Source organism: Polypterus senegalus, chromosome 12, assembly GCF_016835505.1.
Source record: "Polypterus senegalus isolate Bchr_013 chromosome 12, ASM1683550v1, whole genome shotgun sequence".
NCBI lineage: Eukaryota > Metazoa > Chordata > Cladistia > Polypteriformes > Polypteridae > Polypterus > Polypterus senegalus.
In genome coordinates, this window is record NC_053165.1 from 56,217,005 (window position 1) to 56,239,150 (window position 22,146).

A 22,146-nucleotide genomic window follows, 5' to 3' on the forward strand; every position below is an offset into this window, starting at 1 on the left:
TGGTAAATTCAGTTGATTGGAATACTTTTCGGATGCACTGTATATATATATATATATATATATATATATACATACACTGTGGCGGACAGCCGGGCAGCTATTCAGGGACACTGCCTCCCCCAAGATGCCAGATGGCAAGTTCCCTGCTGTGTAGCAGTGCCCCGGATTCCCGCAGGGCATCATGGACTTTGTAGTTAGGCTTCACAGCCCTGCTGGGTAACATGGGTGCCGCCAGGGGATGCTGCCGGGAGACACAAGGCTTTATACTTTCCATATAGCCTGGAAGTACTCCTAAGTCATGGGGACGGAAGGACAGAAGTACTTCCGGGCTGAAGAAAAGTGTAATTCTCCATCTGACCCGGAAGTGCTGTTAAAGCATGTGAACAGAAGGACAATGGGAAACCCAGCAAGGGAGCTGGAGTTGGGAGGTAGAAGACAGAGCTTACTGGGAGGTGTGGAAGAGAGAATTGTATTGATTTATTGTTTCTTTATTTGTGTATGGTGGATGTAGTGCTTAAAGGACACTCTGAAGAAGAAAATAATTAGTAAAGGATCTTCTTTGTGCTTTTACCCTGTGTCTACGTACCTGTCTGTTCTACGTATCTGTATATTGGGTTCACCAGGCAACAGCGACCCCTAGCATTATACAGTACAGGCCAAAAGTTTGGACACACCTCCTCATTCAATGTGTTTTCTTTATTTTCATGACCATTTACATTGGTAGATTCAGACTTTCAGACCTCAGCAACTCATTACACTTTACGTTTGTGTTATGCACATGTGGAGCTACTTAGGAAACTAGTAAAATAAAAAAATGATATTTTCTAAACACAGAGGGGAAAAAAATCTATGCAAATTATTTGACTCTGCAGTGTAATTATTTGTGTAATAAATTATTAACAAACTACCCTTCAGGCCTACACCCACACTAAATTGATTTTTTACACAAATTTTTAGGAAAGAATCTGATACAAGAAGGTACAGCAATGATGAGAAAACCAACACAATTTCATCTTCAGAAAGAGCAAGAATAACATATGTGAACATATCTGAACTGAAACTGAGAATCTAACTTTATAAGCTTTGTGTTCTGTAGTTAGGGCTGGAATGTATAATGCTACAGCAAGAACCAGTCTCCACATTTAATTAATTTGGCAAGGCAGTGTTTTCCCATGCTGCCCTGATTTTGTGGTTGGGTTACTGAATCTCACACATCAATGCCATTCTCATAAGGGGTACCAGACTCCTCAAAATGCTTCAAAATGCTGCTATTTTGGTACTAATAAATTCAAAATAAAAATGTCATGTACCTGTTCACCACAGTTTCTAGTGTTGGCTTCTACACATTTCCAGATCATCAAGACATTATGCTAATCAACTTTACTGTACCACTTCTGCTGGCTCATAAATGCCTCTTTCGACATTATCAGCTCATTCCATTTTGTAAAGCCCCTTTGGTCCTTTATATTTGCATCTACAGTAAAAAAAAAAAACATTCTTCTAATTTGCATTTGGAAACTAACCAACCTATCCCATATAAACACATTTATTCCATTTCAGTTTTCTTGCCTTCCATTTCTATTTGTTCTGTGCTCTTATTCTGAATTTGTTAGTTGGCATAATGTACATTAAACAAATCAGCTTACATTTTTGGTTTTATTTGTTGTTTATAGTTTAGAGTGTAGGCATCCAGCAGTAGGGATGAACAAAACATTATGTATGACCTCCTATTATCACAGCACCGAAGAATGGTGTCTAATGCACACCTAATTACAAATGATCAGAAAAGCAATCACTGATACGCCTGTTTCTGTATAAATTTCACAATGTGCAGTCCTAGGGATTAAAAAGGTAAGACTGGTTTCTATAAGGCTCACCAGAGTCAGCTGCACATGACAGTAGTACTAGTAGCACCAAAATGCATCTTATCAACACTCTCCAGCATCATCATAGTAAGAGGTCTTACAGTACATGATGTTATGTTCCTCCCTGCTACTATGTGTTGGTGAGGAGTGGGGTTATTAAACTATAACCCATGGTGCTGCCCAAAATAAGGGAGTTAGGTAAATGAATGGATGGATTGATATACTGAATCCCGATTGCCACTGTTGTACTTCTGAGTGCCCAAAATAATTACTTTTGGTGCTTTTTTAATGTAACAATGTGTTCAACAGAATCTGTACTTTAAAAGAGGGGCTACAACAGCAATTGGAAATTCCCACCAAATAAGAATGTGTGTAAAGTACTGTTTAACAGTACCCTGTAAATAATTACTGTTTGAGCATTTACACAAGAGAAATATTAAGGGAGATGGGCAGAAGGCTAGGAATGTACCTCAAAATCAATGACTGGCAACAAAGAGCTCACGCTTGGAACAGGAAAACTCTGCTGTGTCCTAGGGGAAAAGGCATCGTTACCTCAAAACAGAGACATCCAGATATGATAGGACTGTACAAGAATGTTCAAAGAATATCCCTGACCCCAAAAGTAACCCATAGATGGTAAATTCAGGAAAGACCCAAGCAATATAAAGGAAGGATATTAAGAGCAGTATTTTATCTCCCACATATTTATTTTCTTATGTTGCGACACTGTGGGCTATGAACAATGATGACAAACACAAGACAATTATAGTAGATTTCATATTACAAATGATTTCCTTTTATTAGATTGACAGAATCATAACATATAATAAAAATAAAAACACTTAAGTGGTCATTTCACAAGTATAACTTTTCATATCAGAAAGCAGTAACTAGACTAATGTACTGATAAACTAATTCCCCAAGTTACTTTGCGCAACAAGCCATAGTTCTGATGAAATGTCTTCTCATTGGGCTATGGATGACACTGAGTAACCCATATTATATCTTTGTGTACTTTTCTTAGTGTCCTTTCCAAGCTCACTCAGGGAGTGCTTGTTCAGGACACAGACTTGGTGAACTGATGTAACTGTATAGAAGGCCACTTTGGGTTAAAACCAGTGCACACTAAGCTGAAGATAAAATTATATTTCACATAGCAAGTAAAATAGAAAAGATTAAAAGAATACTTTTCCTGCACTGTGGCAACAAAATACTCATTTTTAATTTGTATCCTAAGTATAGTTAAATCAAAGTATAGTATTTGATTATATAATAAAGATAAAAAAATAAGAAAAATCATTCTAAATACAACAGAAGATTAGAAACTATACATCTAAGCAAGGACAAGTGTCTCCTTTTATGGCATACATAACATAATTAAACTTCAGGTTGTTAATTGCAAGGTAGCAAAATTCACAGTTTAGAGTGTAGGCATCCAGAACCCAGAAGTTGTTTTTTTTTGTAAGTTTTGTGTGTGCTTGTTGTCATTTGTGACAATATTTGTTGACCTTTTGTAAAAGGCTAAACGATAAAAGAATATCTATCAAGAGCGGGCCCACAGTACTACAATATATAACAATCTCATGCTTGATGGTCTGCTCTTTGAGAAGAGAGATCTGTTACAATTAAGCCTAAAAATGCAAATAATAAAAATGGACAAGAATGCAAGCCTATATTGTTAGGTAATGCTAGAGTAACAACAAACAGATAACTTAATGTGAATATTGGCTTACTAAAACCTATAAATGAATACTGTATTTATGACTTGTTACACATTAATTAGTAGCACTTGTGAGTAAGAATTGCAGTGCAGCCTGAATATGTGACAGTAATCTACTTTAATAACATGTGTTGTGTGTCCGTCCAGTTGCTATATATCTGTCATTTCAAAAGAAGGCACATCACAAACGTTTTACGCATTTTATTACTACAAATGTTTGTAGTGTACCATCTGTTGTAATGACAAATGTAATGTATTTTATTACTGCATTTATTACAAAATACATTCTAAAAGATGGTGCATTTCAAATGTTTAACATTGAGGTCTATGTTGATTACTTAGATTTCAAACCGTCTTAAGTCTGTAACCCTGCCCAAGTAATATCTAAACACATTTCTGGCACAAGAATACCAAAACAAGTCTGAAAATCAAACACAAGTCAACATTCACACACAAGTCATATCTGTAAGAAAACCATCAGACAGCTGCATACTGCTCTTACACCATCATTAAGGTTTGCTGACAACACAACGTGGTGAGTCTCATCAGCTTACAGAATGGAGATACAACGATTGGCAGACTGATGCAGGTGCAACAATCTGTCTCTTAACATGGCCAAGACCAAAAAGATGATTGTTGACTTCAGAAAGGCTCATACTGTCCACATCCCACTGTACATCAATGGCTCTATAGTAGAACTGGCCAAAGGCACCAAATTCCTTGGTGTGCACCAAGCAGCTGACCGTACTTGGTCAATTAACACCACATCCATAGTCATGAAGGTGAAGCAGCATCTCCAATTCCATCAGTAACTAAGGAAGACAAGCCTACCTGCCAAAATTCTCACCACATTCTACAAGGGCACCATAAAGAGTGTTCTAACTAGCTAGCTGCTTTACTGTCTGATTTGGGAACTCCAGTGTCTCTGACCGCAACATTCTACAACGGATAGTGCACAGAATGGAAATGATCATAGGGACCTCTCTACCCTCCATTAAAACATCTTGATCAAGCATTGCATATGTAAAGCCTACAGCACTGTGATTGATCCTCCACCCCCAGCTCTGTCAGTTTCTGCTACAAGTTGGACCCCCTTGGCTGTCTTGACTCTGAACGTTGTGCTGCCCACCTGCTCTCAGATCTGCTCCTAGATTTTTTTTTCTTTCAAAACAATTGTTACTAAGTTTATATTATTATTTTTTTTAAAATATTTTTTACATATTTGGAATATCTTTCTAAAATGATTACTGTCTACTCACATATTGTTACCCATCTATTATCTATTTATAGTAGAGTGTAGTGTTGTACTTTACATGTCATACACTGCACTTGCCTGGTGTTTATGCATACGTTGCACTGTTGCACATTATTTCATAATCATGACATGCTGCAAGATTTTGTATGGATGGTATGAGAATAAAGCTATTTGACTTGACTTTAGTCCCAGAACAACAGCTGCTAATGTAAACTCCTCAACTATAATATAAACGTGGCAAGAATGTTCTAATAATGGCCCCACTGTAACCCAATCATTAAATCACCGAATCACAATAATAGCATCTCAGTTGCTATGTAATTACAGGTCCAGAGTTTCAAAATCTTTCATTGACCATCCAAGGGTACCCTAAAACTGTGACCTCAGTTAAACTACTATTATAGTTACCTGGAACTGAATCAATATTGCAGCATGTTTTCTGTCATTTTAGCAATTTACAACACATGGGGTCAAGTGATTAATAGTTCCAGCCTGGTGCTGAAGCTCAGAGACTTTAATATGTGCAGCTTCATCTGTGTCTGGCTGTTTGACTTCCTGACAGATAGGCCCCAGTCAGTGAGGACTGGCAGCAAGTACTCCTCCATGCTGTTCACCAACATGGATGTTCTACGAGGCTTGCTGCCTCAGTCCACTGCTCTACAGTCTAATCACACAGGACTATTTTGCAAAACAGGAGGGCAACAAAATCATGTATGTTATGTGTGCTGCCATTTACATTTTTCCCTGTAATGTTTAATATAATCTATATTTCTGTACAGTTCTGCTTTGCACTATGTAAATTTGTCCATTCTATCACTTTTTATTTTTTGTCTCATTGTCTGTATATTCTTCCCTGAAACCATGGCGCAATAATTTCACTAACCTCACGTAGTGTATTCTATGCTACAATAAACATCTAATCTACTCGTCATAAAAAAACAGAAGCACAAAATCAGTTTATAGGTTAACAACAACAGCATTTATTTCTAAAACACGTTTTCATACACAAGATGTAGCTCAAAGTTCTTTACAAGAGATCCAAGAAAGTTCATGGAAAAACCATCAGAATAATAAATATGTAACAACAAATAAATCAATGTGGACTTATATAAAATCCATCCATCCATCCATTTTCTAACCCGCTGAATCCGAATACAGGGTCACGGGGTCTGCTGGAGCCAATCCCAGCCAACACAGGGCACAAGGCAGGAACCAATCCTGGGCAGGGTGCCAACCCACCGCAGGACACACACAAACACACCCACACACCAAGCACACACTAGGGCCAATTTAGAATCGCCAATCCACCTAACCTGCATGTCTTTGGATTGTGGGAGGAAACCGGAGCACCCGGAGGAAACCCACGCAGACACGGGGAGAACATGCAACTCCACACAGGGAGGACCCGGGAAGCGAACCTGGGTCTCCTAACTGCGAGGCAGCAGCGCTACCACTGCGCCACCGTGCCGCCCCACTTATATAAAATACAGTAGATATATAATAATTACAACGGTAGAAGCCTTACACATAGTAGTATCGGGTCTCTAGTGAGGAGTCCAATGATAAGGTCAGAGAAAAATAGGGGAAAAGTACACTTAAAAAGTAAGTATGCAGATATGTTAATGGGCAGTGCAATTAAAGTCACTGATTGTATTTCTTATTGTTTAAATAAATACGTCTGATATATGTAATTCATAAGTAAAGCCCGACAAACAAGAAAACCGGAAGGCAAGGATTAAACTATATGGCTGCGACTACCTTGACCTAAGTTGGCCAGTTATGAGAAAAAACGAGAAAAACTCCCAATATATTTACTTATTACGTATAAAACGGAATCAATGTGCTGTGCATTCAGATTCTCGATTTACTCTGGACCAGGGGTGTGAGAGACGAATGTCAAGCAAAAGCTAAAGATACAAAACGATACATATGGATGAGTCACTATCTTGTATTACATCGTAAGATCAATTAAAAGGAAAATTCTGGTATTTGAAAGAAACGTGTAAAAACTGACAGTAGGGCGCTTCGATCATAATCACGAGACATGCACGTGAAAACGGAAGACGAAGAGGTGTAAGCCAGGACTTCTGTCAGAGAAGGGTAACACTAGAGATTTGAAATAAACTCACGATAAAACGCCAAGATCAGCACTCACGCCTTTAGCTGTCAGCGGGCTGTCACCGACTCTTCCGCTGGAGACAGCTCCCGTTTGTTTTGATGGCGTCGCAGTAATCTGCATTCGGATTGGCTGCAAGCTCGGCAGTTACACGTCTGTTCAGTTGCCAAATGTATGAAAGTGATTGCATAGAGTAGCAAAAGAAAAAACTGAACATAAAACTGTGGAGTCACACAGCGCATGCAGATTATTTCGGTTTGGAATTGCTGCTAAATTTAAATTGAAAAATATACTCATCTATTTAGACAGAATTGTCTTTTTCCTAGTGATTTGTGAAAAGAAGCGTAAAACGAAATGTAGCAGGTGCAGCAAAATAAAGCACAGCCTACAGTAGCATTACTTTTGAATGGCGTTTGGACAAACCAATAGGAGTATAGATTCTAAAACATACCGTATTGAATGACAGTAACAGTACCCAATAGAAAAAAGGCAACATAGGTTAGCCAATGTACGTCTAGCTACTAGGTAAATTTGCGACCACCACGCAATGAGAAAAAAGGGGACTTATTTAAGGAGGAGCCGCGTTTTTAATTCATTTATTTTGGTTGGTATACCCGGACTGCAGAGACGGGAGGGGGCGGGGTGTAAATTGGTTGGTGTTGGCTTTTTTTTTGTTTTAATGTGTGCAGTAGAGTCATTTGTCAATCAGAGACGGACCGAGATTTAGTTTTAATTATATTTTTTTATATATTTGTGTTGGTGCTTCGTCCCGGTGCGACAAAATATAATACAATAAGGCATCTTGGCCGAATGGTGTATTTTTCTTTTAAAGCTCCAGAGAGACGAAAGGAGGCTGTAGAAAAAAAGAGGGACAAAAAAAAAGAGAGAGTTGAAGCGTCTTTCAAAAGATATTCGAAGTAATAGCGAGAAAGTTAATGGATTTTATTCTTTAGAATGTGTTTGTCTCCCAACGCTTATTCTGGAAAACGAGCTGGAAAAGAAGGATAAAAGCATCCGCTCTCCCAAAGTACGCGAGGTCACGGGGATGGAAATGCGCTTGTGAACGTTGCCATAGTGGCAGAATTGCTGCTTCGCTGCCTGCCCGGGGTTGTTAGCGAAGCCCCCCACGAGTTGCGCACAAGTCGCTTACCCCCTGGGGAGGAACGTGAGAGCTGGCAGTACACCTGCCCGCTCTTCATCGAGAACCGGAGCCGTTCGCTGTAGTGGAAGTTGGACATCTGCACTTGTGTACACCTCGCTGAGTTCCCTCGTTTGGGTGCAGAGGAGACAAGAAAAGCAGCTGCGGCGGGAGAGAAGGAAGAAAAGGGAAAGTTCAGCTAAAGCTGCTAATCAACGTATCTGGAGAGGAGTTTAGGAAGACACATCGGAGAGGAGGTAGGAGTGAAGCATTAAATCGCGTGATAAGATACCGCACACGAGATGGACCGCTTTCTCTTTTGCGCGCGCTGGTGTAGCGGTCTCCAGAGAGAAGGAGAGAGGGGTGTGCGCGCGCGCACGTTAGTATATGCCTGTTTGTGTGAGGGAGGGAGCTGGTTATGTGTGTAGGTGTGAACAATCGAAACCCCACAGCTTTGTGTATTTCGCCAGAATAACGAACACTAAGTGCCGAAAATAGCGGCAAAGAATGCGAAACGCAGGATGGTTCAAGACCCCCGATTTCGTAGATCATCAGCTTACCAGAGCCCCCCTTGTCGCAGGTGCACATCTTCCTATCTGGAAAACGTGAGCGCGCGCGCCCTAGTGCTGGACTCTTGCTGACAAATTATAACTTGTATTTTGAATACTGTTTTCCTTCCGTCCTTGCTGCTGTTAATTTATCACATCTAATTTCGTTCAATTTGTGCTTGCGCAAATCCAGGATTTGTTTTCCATGTCTCTCTTTGGCAGTCCTTGCAGTGTGTGTTTTAAGTTAGGTGTGTGAGAGGCCTTAGAGCCAGAAGGTGGTTTCTATTTATCTCAGGTTTGTTGTGGATCTGGGCTTATACATGAGCTAAATTTGATTAAGTGATAGCGGTGTACTTGATACTTTTTTCTTTGGAATCTTTGAATTGCTCATTTTGTGGATGACATTCTTTACCTTACAAACATTACCACATTGTGCAGAGACACAGCCGAAACACTTAATTGGCATCCTTGTTAACTGTAATGGTTTCTCAGAGTTTCTCCAGAGCTTTTGTTCGCTGTATCAGGTGTCAGATGATAGAACATCATGTCAGCACATACATCATAATGCATACATCAGCAGCCTTTCCACCTGCACTTCAGAAAAGGTAATCCACCTAAAGCTAAGCATGTTTGGGCCAGTACCAAGACTGGAGACCATCTAGGCACAGCTTAGGTTGTTGCTGTTAGACTTTTTGGTGTGGCCAGCTGGGGCCACCTACCTTGTGGTCTGTGTGTTGACCCTGGTGCACGGCTGTAAAAATTGACGCTTTACCTGGGAATCTTTCAGAAAGAGTAGTGTGTGTTTCCTAATGTCCTGGATTAATTGCTCACCTTGGCCTGGTAATTTTGGTCTCCTGGTCATTCCTTGTATCTCATTGGCTAACTGTTGCTCTCCCCTTCACCACCTAATAGCTAAAATGTGGTGAGTACACTGGAGCAAGAATGGGTGCTGTTGCATTATCCAGGTGGTGGAAGTGTTTCCTCACCATCTGTGAGGTTTGAGTAGGTTAGAGAAGCATTACATTCATGTAATTATTTATTTAATTAATTAGACTGTGGCCACAGACTCTCTTTTTAGTTCACTCGTTTCTTTATAATATAACCGAATCTTGTCCAATTTCCCCATTTCTTAATACATCAATATTTTTATGATTAGGTTGCAGGGAGTCCAAGCCCACCCTGGTAGACCCTTTCAACAATGCTGGTTGAGATGACTTATCAGTTGCTATGTAGACTCACATCCACGTCTTGCATTTTTATCATAAAGATCTAAATAAATTTCTTCTAGAACATGAGAAAACTTAAAATTTAGTGAGTAAAACTCACTACCATTAAATTTCATTTGTATTTTTTTTTTAGTTCAATGTACATTTTTTTTTCTTTTTAATCTCTAATTATAGTAATACTTATTGAGTTATATATACATAGCCTTTTTGATTATGAAGTCTTTAGATCATACATTTTAGCCAGTCTATCATATTCTTATATTTTTTGTTCTTTGTTTAGGAATGTGATTTCATTTTTCTATTGTATTTTGTATCACTTTTTGTTTTGGGATTATGTTATCTGTTTATTTTCCCATACCTTATTATATGAGAATTGTAATTATTTGTTCATTCTAAGCAAACCCATTTTGTAGATGTGGTTTGGATTGTTTCTTTTTCTGCTGCAGGCTTATGTGTACCTTGCACAGATCCCTCATCCTCCATGAACTAATTCAGTTTTACTATATGCATGTATCTTGAATGAAATTTTCACTGAAGTTCTGCTTACTTTCTTTCTTCCTGGCTGAATTTATTGTATTAATAAGAATAATTTTGTCTGAATAAATTGTGTTTGGGTGATATAAGTGGCAAGTGTGTGGTATTATAAGAAGAATGAATGAGTGCACTTACAACATGTTTGCTGATGAGATTTTGAGTATAAATCAGCAGCAATTTCAGCGCAGGATTGTAGTTTTATCAAGAAAGTGTTCATGAATACTGTAGAAAGCTCAAAACGGTTTTGAGCTCAGGCTGGATTTCAGAAAAAGAAGCAGCAAAAGCACTGCCCTGTCTTCTATTTACAAACAGAATAAAATGTACTTAGTAGCAGCAACAGTATTCAAAGTTTCAAAACGTCATAATTTAAACTAAAAAGGTGATGCTTTCAAGATGTGCAACAATAAAAAAAAACAACTTTATTTTCATGTTGCAATCAATATTTAATTTGGGAGACAGTCTAATCATACTGTAGAATATTGTTATTTTATTTCTTAATATATTTCTACAGTGTATAGAGGCAGTTACTTTAAACTGTAAAGGAAACAAAAAACCTTAAAGAACTGGTGATTATGGCAGGGACAATCAAGCATTTTGCTTAAAGTTGACCTTGATGGTATTAGATTTTTCTTGACAGCTTTGAGGAGTTACGATATCTACACTCCAATCAAAAGGGAGATGAAAGAACTATGCACAAACACATACTTGGGACATAAACAAATAATACAAAAAAACACACACAATGTGTACAGTATATATGCCACTTTCAGTGTCTCATGGATGTATGCATGTTTGTATTTATGAATTTTCTGAAATGTAGAAATGCTAGCCTGCATTCTTACATTTATCTGAAGAAGAAATAAAAAACCTTTCCTGCAGGAAATAAACAACAGCACAACTTTGTCGCTGACAGAAAGCATACTTTTGGTTTGGTCAAGACCCAAAATAATCATTCAAGGGCTTAACTCCATGGAGACATGGAGTAAATTTTTTTTTTTATAAATTTAATAGCCTGCCCCTGGCTCTATTTAATTAGTATCTTTAAAATGAACAGGCCCAACCACTTTTATAGTGTTAGCCTTGAATTGAAAATATAATTAAAACTCCTGTGTTCAAGTCTAAATGTTGGGTTCAGTTAACTGTTAGAATGTCATGTATTGTGCGCCTTCAAAGGGAATGTGTGATAGCCATACTGTTTTAGAAATATAGTATATAATACTTGACAAAGGCTTAAGAGAGAATAATAAAACTTAAACATACAACAGATTCTGAAGAAATCCAACGTCTTATATTTTATATAAATAATATATCTATTTGGCTTCCCATGCCTCCCTCAACTGCCTAATACACTGAAATGAACTGCAATGACGGTGGGCAAAAGATATTGGCAAGTCCACCTCTGGAATCAGACTTCTTTTTTGTGATGCCGTTTTGTACAGGTAGGCACACAATGAAGCAGCTCACATAATTTAAAAAAGTGAAAATACAATTAAAGCCAATAGATAACAATAAAGTTGTTGTTGGACACTTAGTTTAGGTTCTTGTAAATTAAGTATTGCTGTGTAACTCCTGGGGTCTGATGCCTTGAAAGCAACTGGCTTATTGCAGTGGGTGTTTCATCCCAGCAGTTTGTTTTCAGACCTTGGTAAAAAGATGGCTTAATTGCCTGTTTGTAAAGTCTATCTATAGATTCAGAATTGATGAAAAAGTTGTTTTAGTGTGCTTCTATTCTTATTTAAGTAATTTAGCAGAGGCTGAATACATACTCTTTAGCAAACCACTATTCTAATAATTCAATCTATTGTTCAATATATTACTGTGTGGTGCTCATCCGTAAAAATACGTTGATAACAATTGCTGACATTTTCACACATATTTCAATTAAGGTTTAACATGTGTATTTAAAATTAACTTCACAACTCAAACCAGTATTTACAGAGATGCACCAATTTACAATGTAAAGACAGGCTAACTATGTGACTTCAGATATGACAACGAGATAGGAGGAGGTCTTAACTTTAGTCTCCTTCTTTACGTCAATCATATACTGTGTATATTTTTATATAGCATTGTTCTTAGACTGTGCAGTACTGTCAGTCAGTCATTTGACAACCCGCTACATCCTAACACAGGGTAATGGGGTCTGCTTAAGCCAATCCCAGCCAACACAGGGTTCAAGGCAGGAACAAACCCCGGGCAGGGTGCCAGCCCACCACAGGGCACACACACTAGGGACAATTTAGGATTGCCAGTACACCTAACCGGCATGTCTTTGGACTGTGGGAGGAAACCGGAGCACCCGGAGGAAACCCACGCAGACACGGAGAGAACATGCAAACATCACGCAGGGAGGACCCAGGAAGCGAACCCATTTCTCCTTAATGCGAGGCAGCAGCGCTACCACTGCGCCACCGTGCTGCCAGATTATTAAAACCTAAGCCAGAACAGAAATTTAGTTGAACACAAAATACTAAATTCTTGGCATTACCAATAATCCTTCCAATGTTGTTCTTCAGCCGAGATTTTTTTTTTTTTATAATCTTCTGAGTAAAAACCTGTCACTGTGCTAGGTGGCCTTTATATGTTCTGTGAAGACATGAGTTTTTTACTTTATTATTTGGACATGTAAACTATATTTCAACTACAGTCAAAGCTTTTTTCAGGTGTTTACTGAATTCTGTCACGTAGTTGCGTTTCACTGTTGTCGTTATGGTAACCATTGCCGAGATGCTAGGTTTGCTGGATGTTATCTTTTTGATGTTTTCTTCTTCTGGCCGGCTTATAGTCTTGTACTTTTCATTTCAAGGATAGAGTGTTTCGGCTGTTTCAAGTTACACAGTCTGCTACACTTTGGACACATGAGCTAGTCCTCCACTGTCTACGTTTCCATTCTTATATAATTGTGTTCGTTTTATGTTTCTCGACGCACTCACTCTAACTACTGTTTGAATGTAGTTGACTGGAAAACATTATGTCTGGCTATCCAGCATGGCAGTGCACTTTGATCTGAGTGGAACTCGTGAAACTCTAAGCTGTTCCATGTGAAAGCAGAAGTGCTGTTCTGAACTGGTTGTCAGAAATGACATTTGAAAACATTTTTTTTTTCTTGTGATGGTACTTTTGAAATGGACTGAAATCAGGCACCACATATGAAGAAAGTGTCGGATTAAGTTTTGTTTTCTTCCTTGAATTTTTATTTAAAAAATATTCCTCACTGGAGTACTAATTTTGATGTTTAGTACATTTTTATGATTTTACATGATGATGCTGAAAGTGGTTTTAATTCCAGATGAAGCAGGTCTTTCATTTTCTGCTGTTGTTTTAGATCGGTAGTAGCTCAAATGCATTCTGCATTTGATTTGGTAAGCATGATATCCCATGATACTTCTTTGCTTATCATGTATAGAGAGCATTGATAAATGTGAGGAGGCTGAGTGTTCTGTCCTGTTGCCCCAATGTTGTTCTGCAGTCTTTACTTACAACAAAATTGCTTTAGCATTCAGTGTTTTACATTAAAATTATTAAAAATGAAACAATGAAAATGGATCTACTTTTGAGACACTTTCCTCAACATGTTTAAAAAAACAAAACCTTTTGTTATAGCAAGGAAATATGAATTTGAAATCCTCTTTTTGCCTAAAGTTGGTGCAGAGATGTTTTCTAATACGTTTATACTTGGTAAGCTAAGACATATGGAGTTTATTCTGAATCATTTGTTAATGAAAGTAGAGCGTACATGCTAACCATATTTAAAAATACTCGCAGCCCATTTTCCTCCAAATTCTATATCAGTGCCTTTTATCTGCAAGGTTTTAGCCTTTTTTTCTATTGTCAAAGATATTAATACTGTATATTGATTTTTTTTACATAGATAAAGTTAGGATCCCTGGGACATTACTGAATTGTGCCATCAACTTCATAAATATATCGTTTTACACAAATAGTTGTTTAATATGCATGTACAGTATGTATATATATTTTTAAACAAATATATATGTAAATATACCAATTCAAGTCCAGTGAAGTTGGGGAGCATGCACTGGTACAGTGCGTTTCCGCACCCACTACACGTCGAAGCAGCTCGGGATGTGGGTCGGTAGACCACAGATTGTGTGTCACTTGCTCACAGATTCCTCTAACAAACACCTCTTTATCTGCCCTCCGAGCCCTCGCAGTCGTCCTTCTCAGTTCCCGGTACAGACCAGAGTTGCCATTGAGCCGTTCACTGCGACTCCTCTCAATGATATCCAGGGTGCCCTGCGAGATGAAACACTTCCTTCTGGGAACACCGGTAACACCAACACAACCCTCAACAACCTTCAGGGTCTTGTCACGGAAGGTCTCCCACATCACATTAAGATCGGCAGTCGTACCCAAATCTGAAAGTTTCTCACACAAACTGCATGCAAACTCATTAGAAACAACCTGGTCTTGGAGTCTAGCCAAGTCCAGGCTCATTTTCCTAGTTGGTGGTAACCTACTGGACCTAAGCTGGATCCTAAGAGTAGCAACAAAAAGTCTATGGTCAGAATTCACAAACTGGGCACTTCTGTAGGCCGTGCAGTTTTGCAAGAGCCTCCAGCGTCTGCCCATGAGGATGTGATTGATCTAACGATGTGGATAAGGGCGTTGGAACCAGGATCCAGCAATTTGCAGCGCATGACCTTTTGGATAGTCAAGGAACATGGAGCCACATTCACCACGGTCACCAGACCCATGGGGACCAAGACAATCCTCATAGGCAGCCCTGTCAATGCCAGTGGCTGCATTGAAGTCGCCCATGACCACAGGAGTGTCATCTCGTGGGCACCCATTGACCACCGAGCGAAGCTGCGGATAAAAAGTCTCCCTCGCTGAGACATCACTCACCACAGTTGGAGCATACACTGAGACAACAGACAAGGCACCCAGGGAGTGCCATAATCTGAGCCCAATAATACGCTCGTTGAAAGGAGTGACATCGGACACCATCGGAGGAAGCCAATCCGCTACAGCAACAGCTACTCCCTGAGTATGATAAGCCATCAGACCAACCAGACCAATAAAAGGTGTATCCACCTACAGAGAGCTGGCCAGTCCCCGGTCTGCGCACCTCAGAGAGTGCCGCCACTGAAATGCAGAGTTTACGCAGCTCCTCCAACAACAGAGGAAGATGAACATCTTCCCGAAGAGACAAGATGTTCCATGCAACCATCCGTATGGCCCGACCTCAAATTGGGACCCGAGTGTTGACTTGCAGCAGGCGACACCTCAGCATCACACCAGTTCTGATCCCCAATAGACCTGACCCTATTGGCTCTCCAACGGTTTCGACTCTTTCGGGGATGGGGGCTCCCGAGGGGTTTCCCCATCCCCTTCATGATGCGATCAGCCTTCCTGTGGGCGGCTGCAGCAGAGCTACTCCTGCGGAGAGCAAAAAGGAGTCCTCCTAGTAGTCTCGGAGCTTTGAAGTTTTTTTTTACAGTAGCAGGAGTGCTAATCCTGCCACCAACACTCATGATTTCCCTGCAAGTTGGAGGACCGCTTACAGGGCCGGATGCAGTTTAACGTCATACCCAGGACTGAATATACCATTTGCCCCACATTAAAGTATTAAATCAGTTTGTTCTTACTTGCTACTTGCTATTTACTTAGGGCATGTAATGATTAAATGAAGATGTAGTTTTTGTGGTTACAAGAACAAATATATATATTTTTTATCTTGAAGATATCATGCAGCTTTTTAAATTTCTTAAATGCACTGATAAAAATGATAAAAGTTTGTCCAGTTGAATTATTTCACTTAAATTGGACCACAGTGTAAATGTAAGGAGAAAAGAAAGATTTAAAACTAGGAAGTACTTCCTCACCCAAATGGTTATCTGAAAACAAATTACCGAGTCCTGTACTTGAAGAATAAAATGCTGTTAACTTTTTAAAATCTTCTATAGATAAAATATGTCAGAGTTGTGCCTTAGACTAAGGTAATGAAAATATTGTTGTGCCTATTTGTTGTAAAATAAAATCAAAATAAATAAAATAAAATAATCCGTGTAGTTTACGGCCATGAGTATAAAGTTATTTTTAATGAATTTGTTCATGTTGTCTTCCCATTTTATTTTCCATTGAAATAGTAACTAATTTTGGATTGATTTATTTGTGAAAAAAAAATAATTTTTTGCTATTTCTTTTCTAGCTCTAACATTCTCCATGGCTACAATACCAACCAAGTAAATGTCCTATACTCTTTTTTTTTTTTTTTGCTTTGTATGTTTGTGTCCAGAATTTTATGAGGACAGGTGGGGAATTGGGAGATGTGGTGTTACTACTACTGCTACCACTACCAAAAATTATATATAGTTTAGTATAATAGTAAATGTTATTACCTATTTACTTACCCATCATTACCTGTTATTTCTCTATTTTTATGTGTATTCCATCTTCAATTTAAAATAAAATACAGTAACTAGACAAAAATGTATCTAAACATTGGTAGGGCAGACAGGAGGCAAATATCAGGATTTATTCTAGAGTTGTTTCCAAAGGTTACTGTCAACCTAAAATTTAATAAAACGCAAAATAAATTGAAAAGGATTCTCCCATGTCTTCTTGACTTACTGACTAAAGTTACCCTAGCTAAACTATTCGATCAGAAACTTTTACTGATACTTGCTCTGAAGTATTTCAAACCCATTTGACTAGCATGTATTACCACCATTCTTCTATCCCTGTTCCTTACTGTTTTTGTCTAGAGGTCTTTGTATAAGAACCTTGTCATTTAATTTAAGTGCATGCTAAACTGTAAAAGTATCAGAATTGAATTAATGACCAGCCACATTTAAACACTCAAAAGCTTAACCTCTCATTTTTTTGTTTTGTTTCAAGCAGATATAATAAAATGTAAAACATTATTATGGATATCAATTTATTTTGTTAGCTGACTTTGTTATAGCAATGTGCAGACTAGAGACAACAGGATTAATTACTGATATTGAGGTTCTGGTGACTATTATCTATAATTAACAAATGTCAGTTGGTGTAACTATCTTTTTCCTGTCTATTTTGTACATTTACTACTTGTCCTCTTTTTGGATCAGTTTATTATTTGTATAAGATCTAGCTAGCTGTTGCATTGCTGATACATTTTCATGTTTTGTTTTTTTTAAATAGTATTACTAGTGTAAATTTATTCATTTCACGTTGACATTGAACATTGAGAGAAACAATATTCAGATGTCAGTCATGTCTGCCACATGTGTCTCAAAGCATTTTTTATTTTTTGGTGGTATGGTAATAATTCATTAACATTACCAGTAAATTTTATGACCAAGTAAAGGCCATAGTGAGGCTTTATAAACTACTGGATTACACATGAATCTTCTAGTTGTGACTTACTGCAGTATAAAAAGTACAAATGTTTTGTTGGTTTGCGATTCATCGTAATTAATTCAGCTTTACTAGTAATGCCTGTAAGAAAACTAAGATTAAAGTTCACATACATGCAGCATCTCTATGATATTAAATTTACATAGTGCACATTTGCAGCACTGAACAGATGTTAGAATATAAGCTGACAGCTACAAGTATTAAATAAAAGAAAATGTGTTTATAGGAGGCATTTTTATTACCACAACAGCAATACATACTGCCTACACTCTCTATTTGGAGAAAATCCGTCCTTGAATTGAAGTAATTAATGGGTTAAAAACAAAATGAAGTATTAGTGCTTTACAAACTTGATACTTCTAGCTACCTCTCAGCAATTTCTTGCTTTTTGATCAACTATAGCATTTAGCATGGAACATAATTACTAAGAGCAATTCTGTAATGCAGTATAAAATATTACATATTTTTTGTACATTTGTTTTTAGAAAGTATTTTAATTGAAAATAATTGAAAATAAGCCCAAAAATTAAATATTCAAATCCTGAGTGAAAGTTAATTAAAATTATTTGCATGCAACTGCCATGCACAAAGTAATTTGAAGTATTAAATAATAATAAATGAATTCCAAAGTGTGAGAAATGTCAGTGGAAGATACTTTTGATAGAAATAAAGACACCAGAAGTAAGCCTATTGAGACATTGGACTGTACATACAGTATATAATCTATATGCAATATGTCTAAAATGTTAATGGGTTGACTTCACCGTTAATATTTATTTTAACACATTTTTAATTGCAAAAATATCAAATGAAGAAATAATAAGGCAAGCATTCCAAGCAAAAGAAAACATTATAATGGTGGTAATAATAAAAAAGTGGTGCTCCCTCCAGCTACACACCACCAACGCATCTGATTCCAGACCAAGTACAAACTGAGAGAAGGCCAGAAAAATCATATCATAGCGTAGAGAACAAGAAACTGAAGTCTACTGTGGCAACATCCTCCCTTCATCTTTATCTCCACATGTGTAAAGGTTGTTTTTTGCAAAGGCGTGGACTTTTAAAATAGTCTGTCTTAGTTAGATTACTGCAGATCTCATTCTAACCTCAGTGATAAATTGCTGTCCTTATTATTCAAATTGCACAGTAAATTTTATCTTTAATTAAATCTTGAAATGAATTATCCAGACCTGCTAATTATTACTGTCATGAGAAGTGGTCTTGTCATTAATGACCACATTCTTCTCTTGAACAAACTGCACATAATTGATGCACTTCTTTTCACGTGTAAATGTTTGTCAGTATGCTATTTTCAGACGCATTTCTCTTCAGCCTCCACTCCTTGTTGGTTCTCTTTAACCTCAATTAACTTTCATTTTACTTGCTCACTTTTATTAAAAACAACTGAAACTACACAACAGGAGTACCTAACAGTGTGTTGACGCAAAGGGTATATTATATTTATTTTGTTAAATTGTTAAGCAGTTTTATGGTGGTTTATGGTGCATATCAGTGTACTAAAATCAAAGAAAACTCTTAAGCATTGGTACATTAATATTGTTATTTTTATTATTATTTTTTTTTAATTTGAGTTCACTAAGATCTACATGGAGATTCAGAGTGGGCCTTTTTAATCCGTATAATCCCTGTTTTTCTTATAATCCATGTAGTTTATTCTGATATAGTTGTTTCTTTATGTTGCACTAAGAAATTAAGATCTTTCTGCTTTACACCAACTGGTGTGTGCTGTGTGTTGTTTTTTTACATATAAGTTTATTGGAACAGGTCTCTTTGATACTGCCTTTAATATTGTGAATTTCATCACTGTGATGCCCAAATCTGAACATACTGTAGCTGCTTGCCTTTAGAAAGGATCCTGAACGGAATGGCTTGAAATATATTCATCTATATACTGTATATATATATATATATATATATAGAGATAGAGATAGAGATATATAGATATATATATAGAGATATATAGATATATATAGAGATATATAGATATATCTATCTCTATCTATGTCTCTCTATCTCTATCTATCTATCTCTATCTATCTCTATCTATATATCATTTTTAGACAGAAAAGTCAAGAAAAGAAAATTTTAAGTTTTTCAAATGTAAAATATAGGTTGCATTTAATTTTTCTCAAAGCTGAACAAACGAAGTGTTCAGTCTCATGAACTTGTGCATATAGGAAAATCTGGAACTTGTTCTTTGAAATCTAAAACACCTTAAACTCTGAAGCTAGCTCTGTCAGTTTCCCTAAGTTATAAGAATGAACTTATCCCACTTTTTTAGCATATATAGGTTTGTACACATTTATGGATTACACCTGTTAATTTCTTTTTAAAAATGTCTAGTGTTATGCAAGTTGCTATTGCCCAGTGAGTAGACCGTTCCACAGAAGAAGATCTTCTTCTTATCCTTCTTCTTCTTTTTTTATTTTAATACTAATGGCACATGAAAATTTTGTCAAGTTGGCAAAAAGCACATCAAGCCTGGATGGAAATAAGTTGTAAAAAATAGACCCATTTTACATGATGGTTAGAAGTTTGAAAAGCTGCACAATAATGGAACTATACTTTCTAATCAAAGACACAAGGTGTATTTTTAAACCATACCATTGTTTTCAAACGATTGCACCTTAAGGTTATTTGAGACCACATTGAGAATCAGATTTTACAATTAGATTTTTGGATAATGAATAGATTTCCACTGGACTTAAAATACACTTCAATGTGCACAAAGATTTGTCTAACTCTATTCAACAAAAGTAAACTTAATAGATTTTGTTCAACTGAGAGCATCAAAAATGTGTCAGGTACTTGTGTAAGATGCTTTCAACCCAAGTTGAATACAATCTTTGCCTTTTTATCATATAATCTTTGGGTCACAATAGTCCTTAATACTCGATGAGATCTGTTTGTAGTAACATCTGATGGTACATTATTGCTTATTGAACTGTCAGTTTTGATCACTTACACAATACTGCTAGCATACTGTCTTACTTTTCCCAGTTTAAATACCAACCCACTTATCATAACACAATGGTAAAAGAATGTACTATTAAACTTAAAATAAGAGAAAAAATGACTTTGTGAGGAACAATTCAAAAGCTTTTTAGAATCTTATAATCATTTATCAGTGGTGTTCATAATTAACTGATCTTGCAGATTGGTTGCTACATCATGTTAAAGCTTTCTTTGTCCTTACTTTCTAGATGCGTAGTTGAAGGGTCATCTGTTCCTAATTAGATGTAGTACTAAATTTCTTACTGTTTTGTAATGTGTAAATTTTAATTATATCTCGAGTGCAATTAAGTAGTTATAAAATGTGAACCCTGGAATACTAGAACTATATTTTTGTTGTGCATTCAATATAAAACCTCCTATTCAAGGTTACCCACAGCGTATTACCTCCATGACTTATAGCACAGTCTTTAATTATAGACTATAATAGAAATACTTAACTTGTTTTAACTCTGCATTTACAGCAGGAAAGGATAAGAACACATCCAGAATCTCTCCTGTTCCTTCCTGCTGCCTTGTCCATCTACAGTATACTGTGTATCCTACACTTGCCATTTCACCCTTTAGAAAGAATACTTTACCGTAGAGGTTCAAATCTGGCTTGCTGTTGTTTCACTTTCCTACCTTTTTATAATGTACAGTTGCCCGTTAAACTTAATTTATTGAGGATTTTCTAGCCAATAATTTTATTTGCTGTCATTGGCCACTGTCTTTTTGGTTTCACTCAGTTACCTCAACAAACATCTGGCTTCGGCTTATTGTGTGCTTGTGTATATATTTATATCAGTCCAGTCCAGTAAGTTCAGTTGGGAACACAAACATTAGAATCGACAAGAGTCTTTATTTAAGTGACTTTGATTGCAGTTTGATTATTGGTTCCATATGCAGTCATTTCAGCACCTTGGAAATGCATTTTAGTGAGCTGCGCTCTGGTAATAGAGCTTACAGGGAATGGGGCACAAAATGTAAGTTCACATTGTTAATGGAAAAAGTCAGAGGAGAATAGTCTGACTTGTGCAGCACACAGAAAAGCTACAAATAGTGAAATAACATCTCTTTAGATGCTTAGGGTGCAGAAGGGCATCTATGGATGCATACTGCATATGAATTTAAAGCCTCTTAATACTGACTAAGCACCATTTTAATTTCACTATGTACCTAGGAATTGCTGCTGCTCCTGTGCATCCGTTTATACTGTAGTTACAGTCCAGAGTTTTTCAAATTAATACGAGATCTTAATTCGATAAAGCAGCTTTCAGGTGAGGTGGAACAGGAATTTGCCACATGAATGAAAATTTGCAGGATTTGTACAATACTGTTGAATTAGTATGGACTAAAATCCCTAA

At 37.2% G+C, this 22,146-nt stretch overlaps 2 protein-coding genes across 26 annotated transcripts in view; one reads left to right on the plus strand and one right to left on the minus strand.

Moving 5' to 3' along the window:
• tango2 (transport and golgi organization 2 homolog (Drosophila)) overlaps positions 1-7,305 on the minus strand; it is a 63,503-nt gene extending 56,198 nt beyond the window's left edge. The window contains exon 1 of one of the 7 annotated variants that reach the window (XM_039771483.1): positions 6,970-7,305. In XM_039771483.1, the coding sequence (XP_039627417.1) occupies positions 6,970-7,079 (110 nt within the window). In that variant the 5' untranslated portion in view covers positions 7,080-7,305. Of the gene's footprint in view, positions 1-1,310; positions 1,457-6,969 lie in introns of those variants that run through there. The other 6 variants (XM_039771480.1, XM_039771482.1, XM_039771485.1 and 3 more) reach the window with 6 other exon arrangements.
• A 294-nt stretch (positions 7,306-7,599) lies between these two features.
• The window catches only part of arvcfb (ARVCF delta catenin family member b), a 292,166-nt gene continuing 277,619 nt past the window's right edge, over positions 7,600-22,146 (plus strand). For 9 of the 19 annotated variants that reach the window (XM_039771498.1, XM_039771497.1, XM_039771495.1 and 6 more), the window contains exon 1: positions 7,601-8,351. The gene's annotated coding sequence lies outside the window, so the exon portion shown is untranslated. Of the gene's footprint in view, positions 8,352-22,146 lie in introns of all 19 variants that reach the window. The other 10 variants (XM_039771488.1, XM_039771493.1, XM_039771494.1 and 7 more) reach the window with 4 other exon arrangements.